This window comes from Natrix helvetica (assembly GCF_964273705.1).
Source record: "Natrix helvetica genome assembly, chromosome: 3".
Classification (NCBI taxonomy): Eukaryota; Metazoa; Chordata; class Lepidosauria; order Squamata; family Natricidae; genus Natrix; species Natrix helvetica.
Window position 1 is genome coordinate 118,744,630 of NC_138549.1, and position 16,337 is coordinate 118,760,966.

At 38.9% G+C, this 16,337-nt stretch overlaps 1 protein-coding gene across 7 annotated transcripts in view; it reads right to left on the reverse strand.

Annotated features, from left to right (window-relative positions):
• Window positions 1-16,337, reverse strand: part of PTPRF (protein tyrosine phosphatase receptor type F) — a 549,550-nt gene that overhangs the window by 317,504 nt on the left and 215,709 nt on the right. For all 7 annotated transcript variants that reach the window (XM_081946120.1, XM_081946118.1, XM_081946119.1 and 4 more), the window contains one exon: window positions 4,814-4,951. In XM_081946120.1, the coding sequence (XP_081802246.1) occupies window positions 4,814-4,895 (82 nt within the window). In that variant the 5' untranslated portion in view covers window positions 4,896-4,951. The remainder of the gene's footprint in view (window positions 1-4,813; window positions 4,952-16,337) is intronic.

Consider the following 16,337-nt stretch of genomic DNA (forward strand, 5'->3'; position numbering starts at 1 on the left):
TGCATGATAATATTGGCCCTTTACCCAACTCCCCACATGGCATCTGAGAACTCAACCAAACCTGGATTCAAAACGCAGCCTAGAGAGTTGCCCCTGCACGGCCCCGTGGGAGTCTGACAACCAATCAGAATACAAGCTCAAGATCAAAGGCCAGAGAGGGTATAAAACCAAGGACTCAGCTTCTCTTCTCTCCTTCTCTTTTTCTCCACCAACATTGAAGCATGTGATCACCTTTTCTGTTTAGGACTCAAGCCATGTGGTCCTGTCCACCATTAAAACTATCTTTTTCAAGCAGCCTCCATGTCTCCAGTATCTTTTTTCCTACTTGGAGCCGAACCCAGAAGGACATTTCTTTCAACAATATTCTGCTGCATTATTAATTATGCTCCATTTCTACATATAATTATCTTACAAAACCCAGGTCAATTATAGCTCTAATCTGTACCATCGCCTTAGAACAGAGGCATACAAAATATTTAGCAGATCTTAATTGGGCCTGACATTCCTATGGTACTTTTCTGTGACTTCAGAGCAGTAGGGGAAATGGCTGTGTATAAACTGAGGAGACGGGTTATGTTCATAATTATACCTTCTCGGCTACAAGGAAATTACCTGAACGCAGTTTAAAAATATAAATGAAAGAAGTCATCAATAAGTCTTTCTCCTGACTCCACATTTTTCAGTAACCATTTTAATGCTATTCATCAGCATTCAGTCTCTCCACAAAATCAATAGGGACAACTACATACATGATGTTCACATGCGCATACAGGATCAGCATTTTACATTCCACCACTTTGATTTCTACCTGTTGCACTGACTTCAGGGAAAAATGAAATTGCCAGTATTCAGGACTGCTATCAGTTGTAGCTGATCTATTTGGCCAATTTGCGCTGAACAGTATCACTTTGTTATCATGAGTCCCAGTAAGAAGGTATAAGAAGAAAAAAAAAACCACTAAATTTAGAGTCACTGTTCAAGTCCAAATCCATCCGCCACGTGCAACAAAGCCATTCATTAATTTGTATGAAATTAGAAGCAAGTATGCAAGATATTCAGGGTTCCAGCATTCAAAAGATTTGTGCATTTCTATGACCTCTGTACATGTCAAAACCACTTATTAGATACTAGTGTTTTCCTACATGGAAACATTTCTGGAAAAAGAAGCAGTCAGTCATTCAGTCTTCAATTATCAATCTTCTATTTAGAAAAGCATAAAGGATAAAACACCAGATTTTAAAAACACAAAATGTTATAAAATAAAATTTGATAAAACATAAACAATAAGAGTTATATAAATAACCATGACTATATATTAAGGGAATCAATAGAAACAAATTATGCAGGCAATAAAACAAAATCCGGTCACATTGAAATAAAATGAATCATGCTGTCAGCTAACAATAAGTGTACATAAAATAAGTATGTACGACCTGGAATTAATAAAGGGATTATAAAATGTAACTGTGTATCTTTATACAATGAACAATGAAGTTATATGTGCGTCATATTTTCTACCACCCCTTCATCACAAGGACAAAATCTGAAAGACTTAGAGACATTCTTAACCGTTTCATCAAGTAATGCTTTTGGGAGTGAATTAAAATGTGCTAACTATTACCATTAGATTTGGGATTAGTTATCCGATTTAGATAATTTACTGGTCTAAAACAAAGATATAGACTACTGAAGAAAATATCTCTGGGAAGAGAACAAGATGAATTGTTTCTATAGCCAACACCTATTTTAAAGATATAAATCTACCAAATTTTGTAATGCAATACCTATAATTCATCTTACAATAGACCATAACTGTATAAATTGTGGAACTGATCGTCTCCAAGCTGATTCAAAATTATCCACAAGAATTAAGGTCCCAGACCCACATTTTTAGATTAACCATTCTAAAAATATACACAGGTAAATGTAAATATAAAATCCACCCGAATCATGCTTGCCTCACAATGAAGGACTACACTAGGGACATTTTGCACTAAAAACAATCCTTAAAAATTTAGCTTGTATCCCTCAGATGGGCAGCAGAGTTATAGGGTCCCAGATGGGCCCAAATAAAACACGTATATGAAAGTCTGCTGAAAAATAGCAGGTGATCTAAATAGTGGCCCTACAAAATGATCACAGGGCAGTAGCCAATTTGGGGGCATTTTGAAGAGTATAATCCTAAAAGACTCCAAAATTACTATTCCCAAATATTTAAAGATTTTAATTTGCTCAATCTTATATCCATTCAGCTAAGTAGGCAGTTTAGTACATTTAGCAAACCCCAGGATCTTAATTTCAGAATAATTTATCTCTAATGTTTCATCTTGACAATAGTCAGATAAAGTGCACAGAGCTCATTTGAAACCAATTGGTATATCAAGTAGAAATGCTGCATCATTCACACACAAAATATCACAATGTGTTATTGGTTAGATTTAGAGGATGATTTGCAAGGTTCTTTAACTTAATCACTACAGAGTTAATGTACAAATTATATCATAAGGGTGAAGGATGCAATCCTGCTTAACCCCTCTGTGAATAGTGATTTCTCTGTTGTAATCTCCCTGGATACGGCAATGAACATTTAATCTCGATTTTTTATAAATTTACTCAGCAGCAGGAACAAGCATCTATCTACAATGGAATTTTAAAATTTGCACCAATCCTTGATCTAGGATTTGAAATCAATGAACACAGCAAATATTATGAATCCAACTTTTGGCATATTTTTTTCACCAAATGCAGTAAATGCAGGCTCGAAAGCAGGAGACTATAAATTGTAGACCTGCCTTAGCTATAAAAATGACTTTGGGTCAGTCACTCTTATCCCAACTGATCTCACAAGGTTATTGTTGGAAAAATAGAAGGAGGAAGAGGTGTTGGATATGTTGTCCATCTTGAGATAGATAATAGATCAATGGTTTGATGGATCAATAGATAAGGACGGACATAGAGATTCATTCACTACTAAACAATTCTCATCATGAGGATATACCTCTTTATATTAAGCCTGCATATCAATTCTTTTCATTACATCCCATCAGTCCTTATCCTGATCTTAGTTTCAGCAAAGAACTCTGCTTCCTCTTGTACCCGGTAGCTTGGCAAGCTGAATTTCATTTCAAGTTCCATTAACTGTTCTTCATAAGATTTGGTTTCCAAATCCTTTTTAGCTTGGTAATGTTTATCTGAATCTTCTACAGTTCCTTTATGTCTGTTTAAACTGCAATGCACAGAACTGAAGATTGTATTCCAAATACAAACTATCTAGCACAGAGTACAAAGTATTATTTTTCATGATCGAGATGCAGTTATTTTGTTATACAAGTAAAGACTGCATTAGTCTTTCTAGCTGCTCCATGACATTGCCTGTCCATGTTCATCTAGTCATCAGTCAGTCCTCCTCAATCCATGTCACATGCATTGTCACTAAGCAGAACTCTCCAATCCTGTATCTTTTTATTTTTCCTAATCAGATGCATGTCATTATATTTGTTGCAGATGAATATTATTATCTGATTCATATTAGTGGAGCAATTAAACCACTACAATGAATAGGTTCTTAGTGATTGACATGGCCAATCTAATAAAATGGAACTTTGAGGAACTTCAAGCCTCGGAGTCTTCTTTGGTTGGGGGTGTTACTTGGAACCCTGACATCTAGGCTAAAATTCCATAACATCTTCTGAGACTGTGTTATCACATGAAATTCTGCCATTATAAACATCTATAAATTAGTGCAATCTCCATCCTCTCTCAGATCCTGTCAATAATCTCAAAGTCTTCCCTATTCTTAGGAGGCAAATGCAGATTCTCCGTAGTTAGTCAAACACTGAATGGTAATTTAACTGTATATATAAATTGTATGTGTAGATACATATATGTAAATATACAGTTAGTATGTATATGTATTCATATGCCATTCAGTGCTGAAAGTAAAAGGCTTTAAGAACACATGTACTACTATATAAACCCAATTACTTCCATGATTGGTGATCCAAATGTGCTTATAACCAATTTCCTAAACAGGTAATACAATATTGCAGGCTTAATATAAAGAGCTCTGGAATGAGCTGCCCCCGGAGCTTCACATAATCCCTGACCTCCGGTCCTTCCGACGTGCCCTAAAAAGTTGGCTTTTCCAGCAAGCCGGCCTGGCCTGTTAATTTTATTTAATTTTTAAAATGTGAGTATTATATAAATTGGGTTTGTTTTTTGGACTGTTTCTAATTTCCTTTTAACTTTTGTACTATGTGTTTTTTAATGCTGTACGCCGCCCTGAGTCCTTGGGAGAAGGGTGGCATATAAATCTAATAAATCCAATCCAATCCAATCCAATATATAATTATCATTCAAAAGAAAAAGGGTTACTAAAATGTGTAAAGATTTCTATATTGTAGCTAACTATGAAAAAAAAATTCCTTTCTTTTCTTTCTCAAAGTCAGTGAATCCTAAGTGGGAGCACAAAAACTATATAAAAGATATATATAGAATCCTTTGCATGAGAAAAATTTATAACATTACAAGAAAAGAAACAACATTAATATTAAAGGAATGAAAACATGATATTGGACAAAATATATAATCAAGAATTGTCCTGGTATTTATGCACACTGAGCTGAAATTTAGTAATGAAAGACAATGAATGAATTCAATATACTTATGGTAAGTTTATGATTTGTTTGCTAGCACCATACGAACTAAAAATTGATGATTTACCTTTACATTCTATCATTTGAAAGCTAACTTTTTATGAAACAATCTTACAACCATCCTAATCATAACATATTTCCATCAGGAAATTACTTACTATCTGCCTCTGTTGATGACATCAAGCAGCACAAAATTGCTGCTACCACAACAAATGTTGAGATGCTGAAGTTAGGCTTCATATTCCAAAGTAGAGAAAGTGGTCAATACATCCAGTGTCACACATGCAAATGTATTCCTGTAACCAAAGAAAAAACAAATTAATCACACCCCAAAAAGCTCCAATTTTTGAAAAAGCATTTCCCATTTCAATGAGAAGATGCCTTGTTCCACAGAACTTATGTTAACTGTAAATGTTGTCTATTTACTAGGCTTTATATAGATCTTTTATAGTTCTTTATTTCTTGGTAAGAACTACAGTTCACAACCACTGATTTTTGTAATCATTACAGATATTTTCAGATGATATGTTTTCTCGTATAGGTAGCAGGAATGGTATCCATGCTACAAAGTGCAGATATGGCCAATTAACTATCTATTAGCAATATTTATCTTCCGATAATAATAACAAAATTTTGCACAAATGACAATTGAATCTTCAGCAGTAACTATTCAGTACATTTGAAATATACTTTCATATTTTATGATACCCTCAGAAAATAAATTCAATTCTGATCTTCAGTCAAACAGATTTATGATTTTCTTTCAGCATCAAGATGGCTATAACATCTACTAAAAAACAACTAATGAACTGCATGTTACCTAAATGTCATTTCCTAATTCTGCTCTCTCAAACACCATTTATTGCTTTATATGTAAGCTCTAGAAGTATGTGTTTTATTCAATTTAATTTAGATTTATCAACTGCAGCTTTAATAGCAGATTAAAATTTACTCTCCACAAATTAGTCAGTGGAGCTAAGATTGAAGATTATCATACACGCCTCATAAATATTCTGGCACTTTCTTCCTTGTGCTAAATTTAATTTAATATAACTTTTAAATGATCCTGCCTTAATCAAGCAAAGTTTTTTTTTAACACATGGTAAGTTCTGAACATTAGACCAACTATATATATTTCCTCCACTGTTGGCTAAAGACTTCCATTTTGTTAACATATTTTTAAAATTGAAACTGCATTCCCAAAGGTAGAATGGATCCCTTGCCATTCAGCATCAACAATATTGGGCTAAATCAGGAGTTGGCAACCTTAAACACTCAAAGAGCCATTTGGACTTGTTTCCCACAGAAAAAAAAAAAAACACCAGGACCCACAAAATCTGGATGGCGATGAACAACTTGACGTCACTCACTACCAACCAGTCACATGACCCCCAGCCCTCCTAGCCCCACCTCATCCCTCCTAGCCCCTTGTCACACCTGGCCTCGCCTTGCTTCCCGCCTCAAAGGCCTCAACGTATCTATAGTTCTGTAAAAATGTTGTCTCTCTCTCTCCCCTCCCCACTCTATCTCATTCTGATTCTCCAGCGTCTCATCTCTAGCTGGGTCTCGCTGCCCAACAGACTGCAGCAGGAAATGGCGGGTGGCTACTTTATTAATATGGATTTTTATGCTTTGCATTTATAGTTTTTATATAGTTTTAATCTCATTGTTGTGTGCCACCCAGAGTCACCTTTGGTGAGCTGAGTGGCTATTTAGATTTGATAAATAAATACTTTCTAAAATCTAAGGCTACCTCTGGGAGTAAACTGCTTTCTGCAGCCAGTCTTATCAGGATCTAAGGCAAAAATATTCAGAAGGACCCAAAAGCCAATAAAGCTTCTATAAAAGCATTTGCAGGACTGAACTATTCATATAAAACCTGGATAAGATTGCATCATCTTACAAGATTTTCAAATATCTGGGAGTGGATATAAACCCTCCAACAGCAAAGCCCATAAAAATCCTGATCTTAAGTGAGGCATAGAGCAACTTGTGAAAATGATAAACTGCACCTCATTTCTTGCTGCGTCTTGTGGGTGCTTCTTCCAGCCCTTGTTGGTGCTGGACACACCTTGGTCACTCAGGGAGACATGCGAGCTGGTCTCTACCCCAAGACACTGGCTCGACCCACATTGCAGCTGACACTGCTGCTGTTGCCAGGAGCAAGTGGGGAGGGTCGCATTGCAGCCCTGCATTGTAATGGGCTGCAGGAGGAGGGGACCCCATCTCCCCCATTGTGAAGCACGCTAAATCTCACTGTGCTGTGCAAGTCACTGCAAAAGCAACAGGCAGGCCATGGAGGTGGCAACAGTTCTGAGCCCAAAGTGGCTTACAGCTCCGAGCCCAAAGTGGGGAGAGGTGAGGGCTGCCTTGAGCACAAATGTACTGCGACAAAGGCGGAATGCTGTTGCCGTGCAAAGGTATGTACAGAGGCGCTTCATGCCAGCTCTGAAATATGGAGCAAGTTTCCATCCCCTGCTGTTGCCCTTACCTTCTCAAACTAGGTGAGGAGTGACTAGGAGGGGAGGGATGTGGCCATCCAGTAGTGGGATCAGCCGACAGGGAGCCACAGCAGAAGGCTGAAAGAGCCACATGCGGCTCCAGAGCCGTGGGCTGCTGGACTAGATAGATTGCTCACTAAAGCAGTCTATTAAGTAATATATCTTCTAAAAGCACAGTATAACAGATTCCAATGATAATTGATAGTTTTCATTCTGCTTTCAATTCTTCTGGATTACCAATTATGCAAAAGATATAAAAATTAAAAATATAGTAATCAATCAATATTAATTCTCTTAATATATTAAGGGAGCTATCATAGTTTAAAAAGTATTTAGTAACAAACAAAAAATATGCACAGGTTTGTTTGAAATTCTACCAACGTTTTGCTAAACAAAAAAAATGAATAGATTGGAGAACGTTGCAATCATTTTAAAAACCTCACAAAGATGAAAATGGAAAAAAATATGTCGAAACTGTTTATTTAAACAAAGTAGAAGAAATAGAATTTACTATTTACACCTTGAGTTACATAAATGTGACAGCATATACAATGTTGAATGAATTATTGTAATCAACCTTATGAGAATCTCTTAAAACAGTCTTCCATAACCTAGTGTCGTGATAGCGAACTTATGGCACATGTATCACAGATAGCACGCGGAGCCATATTTGGTGGCACGCCAGAGATTAGCTCTAGTGCGCGTGCACATGCCGGTCAGCTGATTTTTCACCCTTCTGGAGGGCCAGGGGAGGCCGTTTTTGCCCTCCCCAGGCTTCAGGAAAGCCTGCAAAGGCTGGAGAAGGCAAAAAACAGCCCCAATGGGCCAACCAGACATTAGTTCCCAAACTTCCAGTTGGACCATTGGGGCTGTTTTTCATCCTCTCCAGGCTTCAGGATATCCTGGGGAGCCATTTTTTGCTCTTCCCAGGAAAGCCTCTGGAGGCTACGGAGGGTGAAAAATAGCCCAACAAGCCAGCTGGAAGTTCAGAAATGATCCATTTCCGGCTTCTGGAGGGCATCCGGGGGGGGGGGGGGGGCAGGGGAGGTTGTTTTCACCTTCTCCAGGCTTCAAAAAAGCCTCTGGAGCCTGCGGACAGGTCGTGCGTGCATGCGCAGGTGGGCGGGGGAGGAGGATTGAGTGGGCACGCACACACGATAGCGGGTACATACGCAATTTTGATATGCTGTAAGAAAAACGTTCGCCACCACTGACCTAGTGTCATTCAATTTTTCTATAAAATAATAATCCATCCAATTTGAGGATGATAGAAGTTATATTTCAAAATTATGAGAAACAGCAGGTTGAAAATTATTTCTAATATGAAGACTTGAAGTATCTCCTTAAATAGTCCAGCAAATAGGTTACGCAACTGAGTAACAGGTAGAAAAGCTAAATGAAATATCAGGAAAAAATGGAAGGAACGGAGTATTTGCAGAAAGGTTGAAATACATAGCTCTTATCTTGTACATACTGATGAATGGAATAGTTCAGCATAGCAATATGGGAGGAAAGAAAGCATAAGGATTGTTTTAGATGGTAAAATCAAAGGAAGATAGTGAATTATTGTGGCAGTAGTGACACAGTAGTATCAACTACTTAAACCATTGCAGAGTGTATTACCTATATTAAAACTGTATTTAATACTCAAATCCAGCCTGGGTATCTTTATGTCCATTCCATTGTTACCAGACAATTTCTCTTCACCAAATATCAAATACACATTATTAATCTTTTCTTCCTTTTTCTTGTTTTATTTGAAAGCATAATAAATAATAGAATAAGTAATTTCCCCCAAAAATGATAGAATCAAAATTGCAAATCTCAGGAACTAGTCCAGAACTTTACACAAGATATTCTCAATGAACTTATCACATATTCAGTGGCCAAAGTTGCTGGAAAACAAATACAACAGCAACATCTTAAGTGGGAATACAGCAATCCTGGCATGACATTACTAGAGACCAGAAACATTGACATCAACATTAAATATATCAGAACATTCCTTAAGAGCTTCTCAAAAAGTAATTCCAAGTAAGTCTCCAAGCTATATCTGTAGATATTCTACTCAACAACTTAGGATAGAAGGCATAATTTATATATTTGTAAAATATATCACAAATAATGTAGAGATATTATTATAAGGAAGATGTGGCATATGTGATACTAAGGCTTTCTCAAGACTATTTATGAAAGAGAAAGAGTCTTATTAAAAATACTTTTGTTCAGCAGGCATATTTGTTCATTAGAAAGAGTCCAACTGAAACTTTGGGCTAAAAAGTACTGTATGCCTCTTTTTTGTATATCCAAATCTTCTCATCATCAACAATGGACAATGGATATACGCACATACAAAACCCACAGGTTTCTCTTTGTCATCCACTGTTCTGCATATCACGCCCCCTTAATTGAAATGCACAAAGTGTTTATAGGAGTAATCTGAAATCCCAAAAGGGCTTGTTGATTGATTGGTACAAAATCATAGTTCTAGCAGAGAGAAGAAGCTTTGTTATGAAACAATCCTTTAAAATGTCATAGAGCCGCCTCTCATCATGATCTTACATGATGAATAAAAAATTCGCATGTAAGAAATGAATGATGCTTCCTATTATAACTTTATTAAGCTTAATTCCTATTTTTCCTCTCATTCCATAGCAGAATACTTTTTCCTGATATTGATACACTTAGAATTGTTACACTGATAAGAATGACCGTTGGCTTACCTGAATGGTTGTTCTCTAGGCACTGCAGGAGTGTCCAAGCATAGGTTAACTTCAGCTTGCTGCCCAAGGACTGAGTTCAAAGATTGTGTAGCCACGCCTCCTGCTCTCCTCAGAGGCTCAGTTTAAAAAACTCAGTCGCCCTAAAAGGACGCAGTTGGGGAGCTCCAGTTCTTGGACAGCAAGTTGGATCTAGTGTCTCCGGCAGGGAGGTTGGACAGCAGCTTGCAGAGCCAAAATAGGGCTGCCCTGCTGAAGTAGGAAGAGGAGGAGGCGGCCTTCATGGCTCACGCAGTAGCCATGTGTGTCTTATGACAGGCCTTCTCCGCATTCTTGTCTTCTGCTTTGAGTCCCTCCAGTAGGTCAGCTGGAAGGACCAAGTTGACGGTTAGTGCCACTATGGGGTCATCTACTTCAGGAAGCTTCAGGAGATCCTCCATGCCGCTCTCCATAGAGTAGAGCTTTTTATCCACCCCACTGGGATTAGCCATCGACCCAGGCTGGCCCATTGTCGCTAGATAACATCCAGGGACAGCTGTGGTGTCGGAACCAGCTCCTGAGGGGTGGTGGTCTCCTTAAAGAGACCTGTGCCTGGATCCCCTGATCCGACCTTTTCCTTGCTACCTTGTTCAGTGGCAGTCTTGTTGTTTGGGCTGGGACTCCCATTTGAATGGACGAAGCCCTAGCCTTGGTCAGAATGGCCTTAAACATTGAAGGCTTGAATAAGCCACAGAAGGTGGGGGCGTCGAGGACCGGATTCTCGTCCTCTGACAGATCAGGGGCGTCCTGTCCACTCTCCTCATCTTCAGACACCTCGCTGACAGCTGAGGAAGCAGGAGGGGAGGCCCCGGTGGATTGCATGGGAGCTCTTGTCGCCTGCACCCTAGCTTTAGCCTTGTTCTGGAGGGGCAAGATGAGACCCAGCTGTTGGATGCCATCTGCAATCCCCTGTGATATCGCCCGTGCAACCACCTCCTGCATCGCTTGGGATAACTCAGGAGTGGTCCCAGAAATAGGGCCAGAAGGGGGAGACCCCTTCCCCATTAGAGAGCAGGCCTCCTCCATGTCCACCTCTTCCAGGGAGGAATCAGGAGACCTGGGGGATGCCCTGGAAGGGTTGGGAGAAAAACCAAAGTCCCCTTCGTCCGCCAGAGATGGAGAGCCCTCCCATGGACTATCCACTATGAGGATGTCTGCAGGAACCTGAGCTGGTGGTGATTCCCTAACTTTAACAGTTTGCGCCTGGGCACTAACTGCCTTTTGAAACTGTCTCTCCAGGACCTTCTGTGTCCTCTCAGCCAACCTTTCTGCAGCCTTTGAGAGCTTCTTGGCTTTGGGCTGTTTCCCCTTTGAAGGGCATCCTGCACTGTCCCATTTAGCAGCAGGGTTGGGCCTGCTGTGCTTTTAGAGATAGGTTCAGTTTGATCCCTGACTTCAGCCACACTCTTGCTGGCCATGGTACACTTCCAGCCATATCACAGCTTGGTTGTAATTAGTCCCTGTATGTGATATAGCTTTGGATAATAGGCCCTTTAATCCTGAGTAAATGGGGCTCGGCAGGGATCAATAACAGCAAGCAATTTTTTGGGTGCCAAAATTGGAATTACCAAGGCGCTGCAGATCTGCGCTGGAATAAGGCAGGGAATGGCCAGAGAAAAGCCAAACTCTCTGTAGCCACTCTTAATAGTGTTCCTGGGGAGGGAGGGTCCTGCCTGGAGCCCCAGAGCAAGATCCCAATATTAAGAAGTCCTCCCAGCGGCGATCTGCTGTAGAACCAGGTTGCGGCAATTCAAACGGCTTGAAAAATAAAGCGCGCCACTTTTTTTCTTTCAAATTGGCCGCCACAAGCTTTGGAGCGCACCGGGGAGCTGTCCGCAATCTGGAGGGCTCAGTAGAGCCTCCGGGGCTAAAACCAGTCCTCCGACAGCTTTTGGGGAATCCCTAACCTACCTACCTGCCCCCAGAGCTTGCCAGTGGCTGCTGATGAGCCTCCCGGTGGTGCCTGGACCGCGGTGGTTGCGGAAGGCACCCGCGCTCCAAGCTGCTTGTTCCGTGCTTCAGAAGACTATAGGAAGGAAGCTTTCAATTGAAGGGAGAAAATAAGAAAACCTAACGCTTCCTAATCTAACCTCTAAACACAAAAATAAGAAAAGAGGCTACACTAAGCTGTTTGGAGAGTCCAACTTGCTGTCCAAGAACTGGAGCTCCCCAACTGCGTCCTTTTAGGGCAACTGAGTTTTTTAAACTGAGCCTCTGAGGGGAGCAGGAGGCGTGGCTACACAACCTTTGAACTCAGTCCTTGGGCAGCAAGCTGAAGTTAACCCATACTTGGACACTCCAAGCAGCGCCTAGGAGAATAGTAGCAATACACTATGAGGTAGAAAGTGCAATCTTTATAGCACGTTTATATTCAGGAACATTTAGGCAACAATAAATCTTTGTCACTCTTTGTTATGTCTTTGATGGGTAAAGAATATTTCTGTATCTTTGAAAATGCTAAAGTTTAGGAACAATGGAGAGCCATGAACTGTGTTTCATGTCAGACTATGGTGAAAAAAAGAAAGAAAGAAAGAAAGAAAGAAAGAAAGAAAGAAAGAAAGAAAGAAAGAAAGAAAGAAAGAAAGAAAGAATCATTATGGTTATTACCTTATCTCTGAAGGCTAATGCAGTTAGGAACATTTAATGGAAGTCCCCTAGAATGAGGTGGTGCCTCACTGACAGAGTTTAGAACCTTGTAAATTGACTCTATAAAAATTGAACTATTCAAACATTCTATATAGTAAGGCACAGAAGGCCAAGGGGATATAAAATTTGATATAAGAAGTCTGAACTATATGAAATAAACACCGTGACCACTTAATATGTGTGTGTGTGTGTGTATGTGTGTGTGTGTTGTATTTGTGTTGACAAATAAGTAGGGAGGGAGATAAATAAATAGGAAAGAGGGAGTAGTGAGCTCCCTCCCATATTTGGCCATACCAGGGGTTGTAACACAAATACATATGTGTGTGTGTGTGTGTGTGTATAGGATATGCTTTACAATATGTTTACTGATTTCTTAATGTACAAACAATTGCTTGAAAAAAGTTTAACAGGTATTGTACAATGTACAAAATTCTCCTACATCAGTCACAGCATATACTCAATTAACATCAATTATATAATACAGACCAATTTCAGGAAGCAATAAATCAGGCTTTAGAAATAATTAAACCAGATTTTTATTATCTAATATCTTTTTATGTTCACAAGAGTCTATTCACACCAAGAAAAACAAACTGCTGAAAATTCAAGATTGCTGTGTTTGCCTTTGCATGCTGGACGATATTATAAGAAAGAAATTATGGTTTATTAATCACAGTGGGCAAATGTGCACCTCACGAAGAATAAAAAGTAAATAAGCCACATTATGGCTTTATTAGTTGGTGCTCCATCCTTTGTCCCTTGCAAGATACACATATGAATGAATAAAATAATTTAGTAAGTAAGTGGTTTAGCTATGACAATGCAAATTTTTATTACAACTGCTAATACTTATCCCACCTTCCTGGAGGGATGCAAAATCATTTAAGAAATGGTTCAGGAAATAATTTTAACTGAGAATTAAGGTCTTGAATCATTCATCTTGATGGTTTTCTGAATATTATAGGATAGCAGAAAGAAGCAAACTTTTCATGTAATGACTTATATTTAAAGTTTCTACAGTTTTCTGGCATATATGCATGATCAATATCTATTTGAGCAGAATTTTTAAAACATTTCCAACTCAGAAGAGAGAATGGGCAGCTTGAAAGATCCTCTTTCATAACTATGCTGCAGTTTTCCAACAAGTCCTCAGTTCATTCTAACAATACAAAAGATTTATACAAACAGGTAATTTAATAACAGTGACAAGCATAAAATTGAAGTTCATTCATTTTCATTGACCTGCAACTCTTCAGTCTATTATTATTCTTGGTTATTGATTATAAATCTGGTTGAACAAAAGAACAAAAACCTTGGGAGGGAGAAAACTGGGCTGATAGTTATATGATATACCAGTTTCTCTTGAACCTTATCAGCTGTTGTCTCTTTGAAATTATTATTTCTTCTGCATCTTTCTTCTATATTGTCATAGAAACAAATAAAGATCAGCATATGCCCCAACTGAAAATTGAATCTTTTAAGAGAGAAAAATCAAGAAGGAACCATAATTATTTTCAACAATATCAGAGAAATTCTGAGAGATGGTACTTCGTTTAAAAGTTGGGAAATGAAAACAAAAAAATCTCCATAGATTTTAAGAAATGTCAGATAATGAAATTTTAGAATGAATACACAAGACTCCTAAAGGATGAAGCAAGTTCATAATTTCGTATTTTCCTTAAAGTTTTTGTGTTTAAATAATTTGAGTGTGTTATTATAGAAGACCTCCTGTAACAAATGATCCTGTTTCATCTGTGACATTTGGAGATCCAGGACCAGCATATTTTGATTCGTCAATAGTCAAGCTATTACTTGTGGCCATTACCTCTCCTTTCCCAGTTTGGTGGCCTGAGCAGAGAGTGGAGGGAAGAGAGGGCTATTTGTCCTTGTACTGGACGTTTGCAGCAGACCCATAGCAAGGCAGAAGAATCATACCATTTCAGGAAGATTAGTTTCTTCCTGTTCTCTCTGTTCTTCTGGGAAACAAAAGCAGCACAAAACAAATACTAACATTTTCTGCAAAATGCATGCTTGTACGAGAAAAAATGGGCATTTTTCACTCCTGAACTTTTGGATTCTGCCAGAAATAAAGTAGAAAAATAACTTCTCACCCTTCCTATATTATTCATGGAAGTACTTCTACCACTTGTCACCAATCATGGTGTGTGTGCGTGCGCGTGTGTGTGCGTGTGTGCGCGCGTGCGTGTAATATCCTCTTTCTGATGGGCCTTTTGTAGAAGGCAGCAACAAAAGGCAGCAACAAATAAGGATTTTCTCCCACAAGGAAGTTTTATAGAATTTTAATTAACCCATGAGAACCGAATTATAAAAGTTTAAAAAATCAGCAACAAGAATACAGAAAATATACAAAAAAGCACATTTTGAAAGCAGTTACGTTTTATTTGTCCTATAATGTGTATCCTGCCCCAATTCAGTACATAATAGATGGCTCACATTCTTATAGCAGCATATGTACTACAAGTGAAATAAGATGTACTTAAAAAATAATCTGTTCCTTTTTCCGCCCAAGTCATCTGTGCTGAGATGAAAGAGAAGCTATCTACAAAACACAAAACCTGAGTATAGCTTTATAAAAGTATGTTATTGAAGGTCCTGCTGCCACAAATTACAAGTGGTTTCCTTCATATCTCAATTATAGCTCACAATTTTTATATCGACTTCAGCAAGGGAATTGTTCGCTATTAAAGGAATGACTAGAGATAAGCCCAGATTATAAGAGAAGATCAACCTCAACGAGTTATGTACCTTACCAAAGAAAGTAGCCTTTTATAATGAAGATTTTTTGCTGACGGTAAATGGAAAGACCTCTCATAAGGGGCGCTTTCCATCTGCTCTCCAGGAATGTCAGTGATTTGCTATTGATGTTATTCATTTTCTTTCTAGACTGCTGTCTTTAACTGACCTTGCAAGATATCCAAAGGGAATGCAGAATGTTCAGTCCCTTGAGAAGGCCTTCAGTAAAATAAAATATTTACTGAATCTGCTACCTGAATCCATTCAGGCGTTAATGTGTGAAATGTACACACCAAGTTATTATGACCAGAGTCAACACACACACACACACACACACACACACACACACACACAGCACACCACTTAGCAAAAAAGCCATAATAATTCTATTTGTTGCCAAAACTTAAAACTTCTGAAGGCAAAAGCTTTATGGAAGGAGGGAAAGGCCAACTTTCCTCCTAATGCTGCAAAGGACACCTAGCAAATGTTACATTTCATCCTGTTTATGACTCAAAGCAATTTAAAAAATAATAATCAGCATATCACAAATGCATTTCTTCCAGCAGTAGAAAATAATCAATTCCCCAACACACACACACACACACACACACACACACATGCTGGTCTTGTTGTATTCGGGTCTTTTCCCATGTAAGATTGAGATTATCTTGGCAACGTTTCAGCGAGGTCCCACTCGCCATCTTCAGGCTGATGTTTTTGGCATCATGCTTGTGCGAGTAAAGCGTGGTTGGAGCTGCCATCTCTCTATAAGCCCCACCCATCATCCAGGTTGTTACAACACAAAAGAACAACGGACACACAGCCAGCACCTCAGCCACACAGAATGATACGAAACAGCCAACCAATCTACAAACATCAACTCCATCTACCAATCAGGATGCAACTACACAGCCAATCAACTCACTTACAGCAACAAAGCCAGCACTCCACACACCGGCACCAAGATTTATAGAGAGACGGCAGCTCCGACCATGCTTTACTTGCACAAGCAAGAAGTCGAA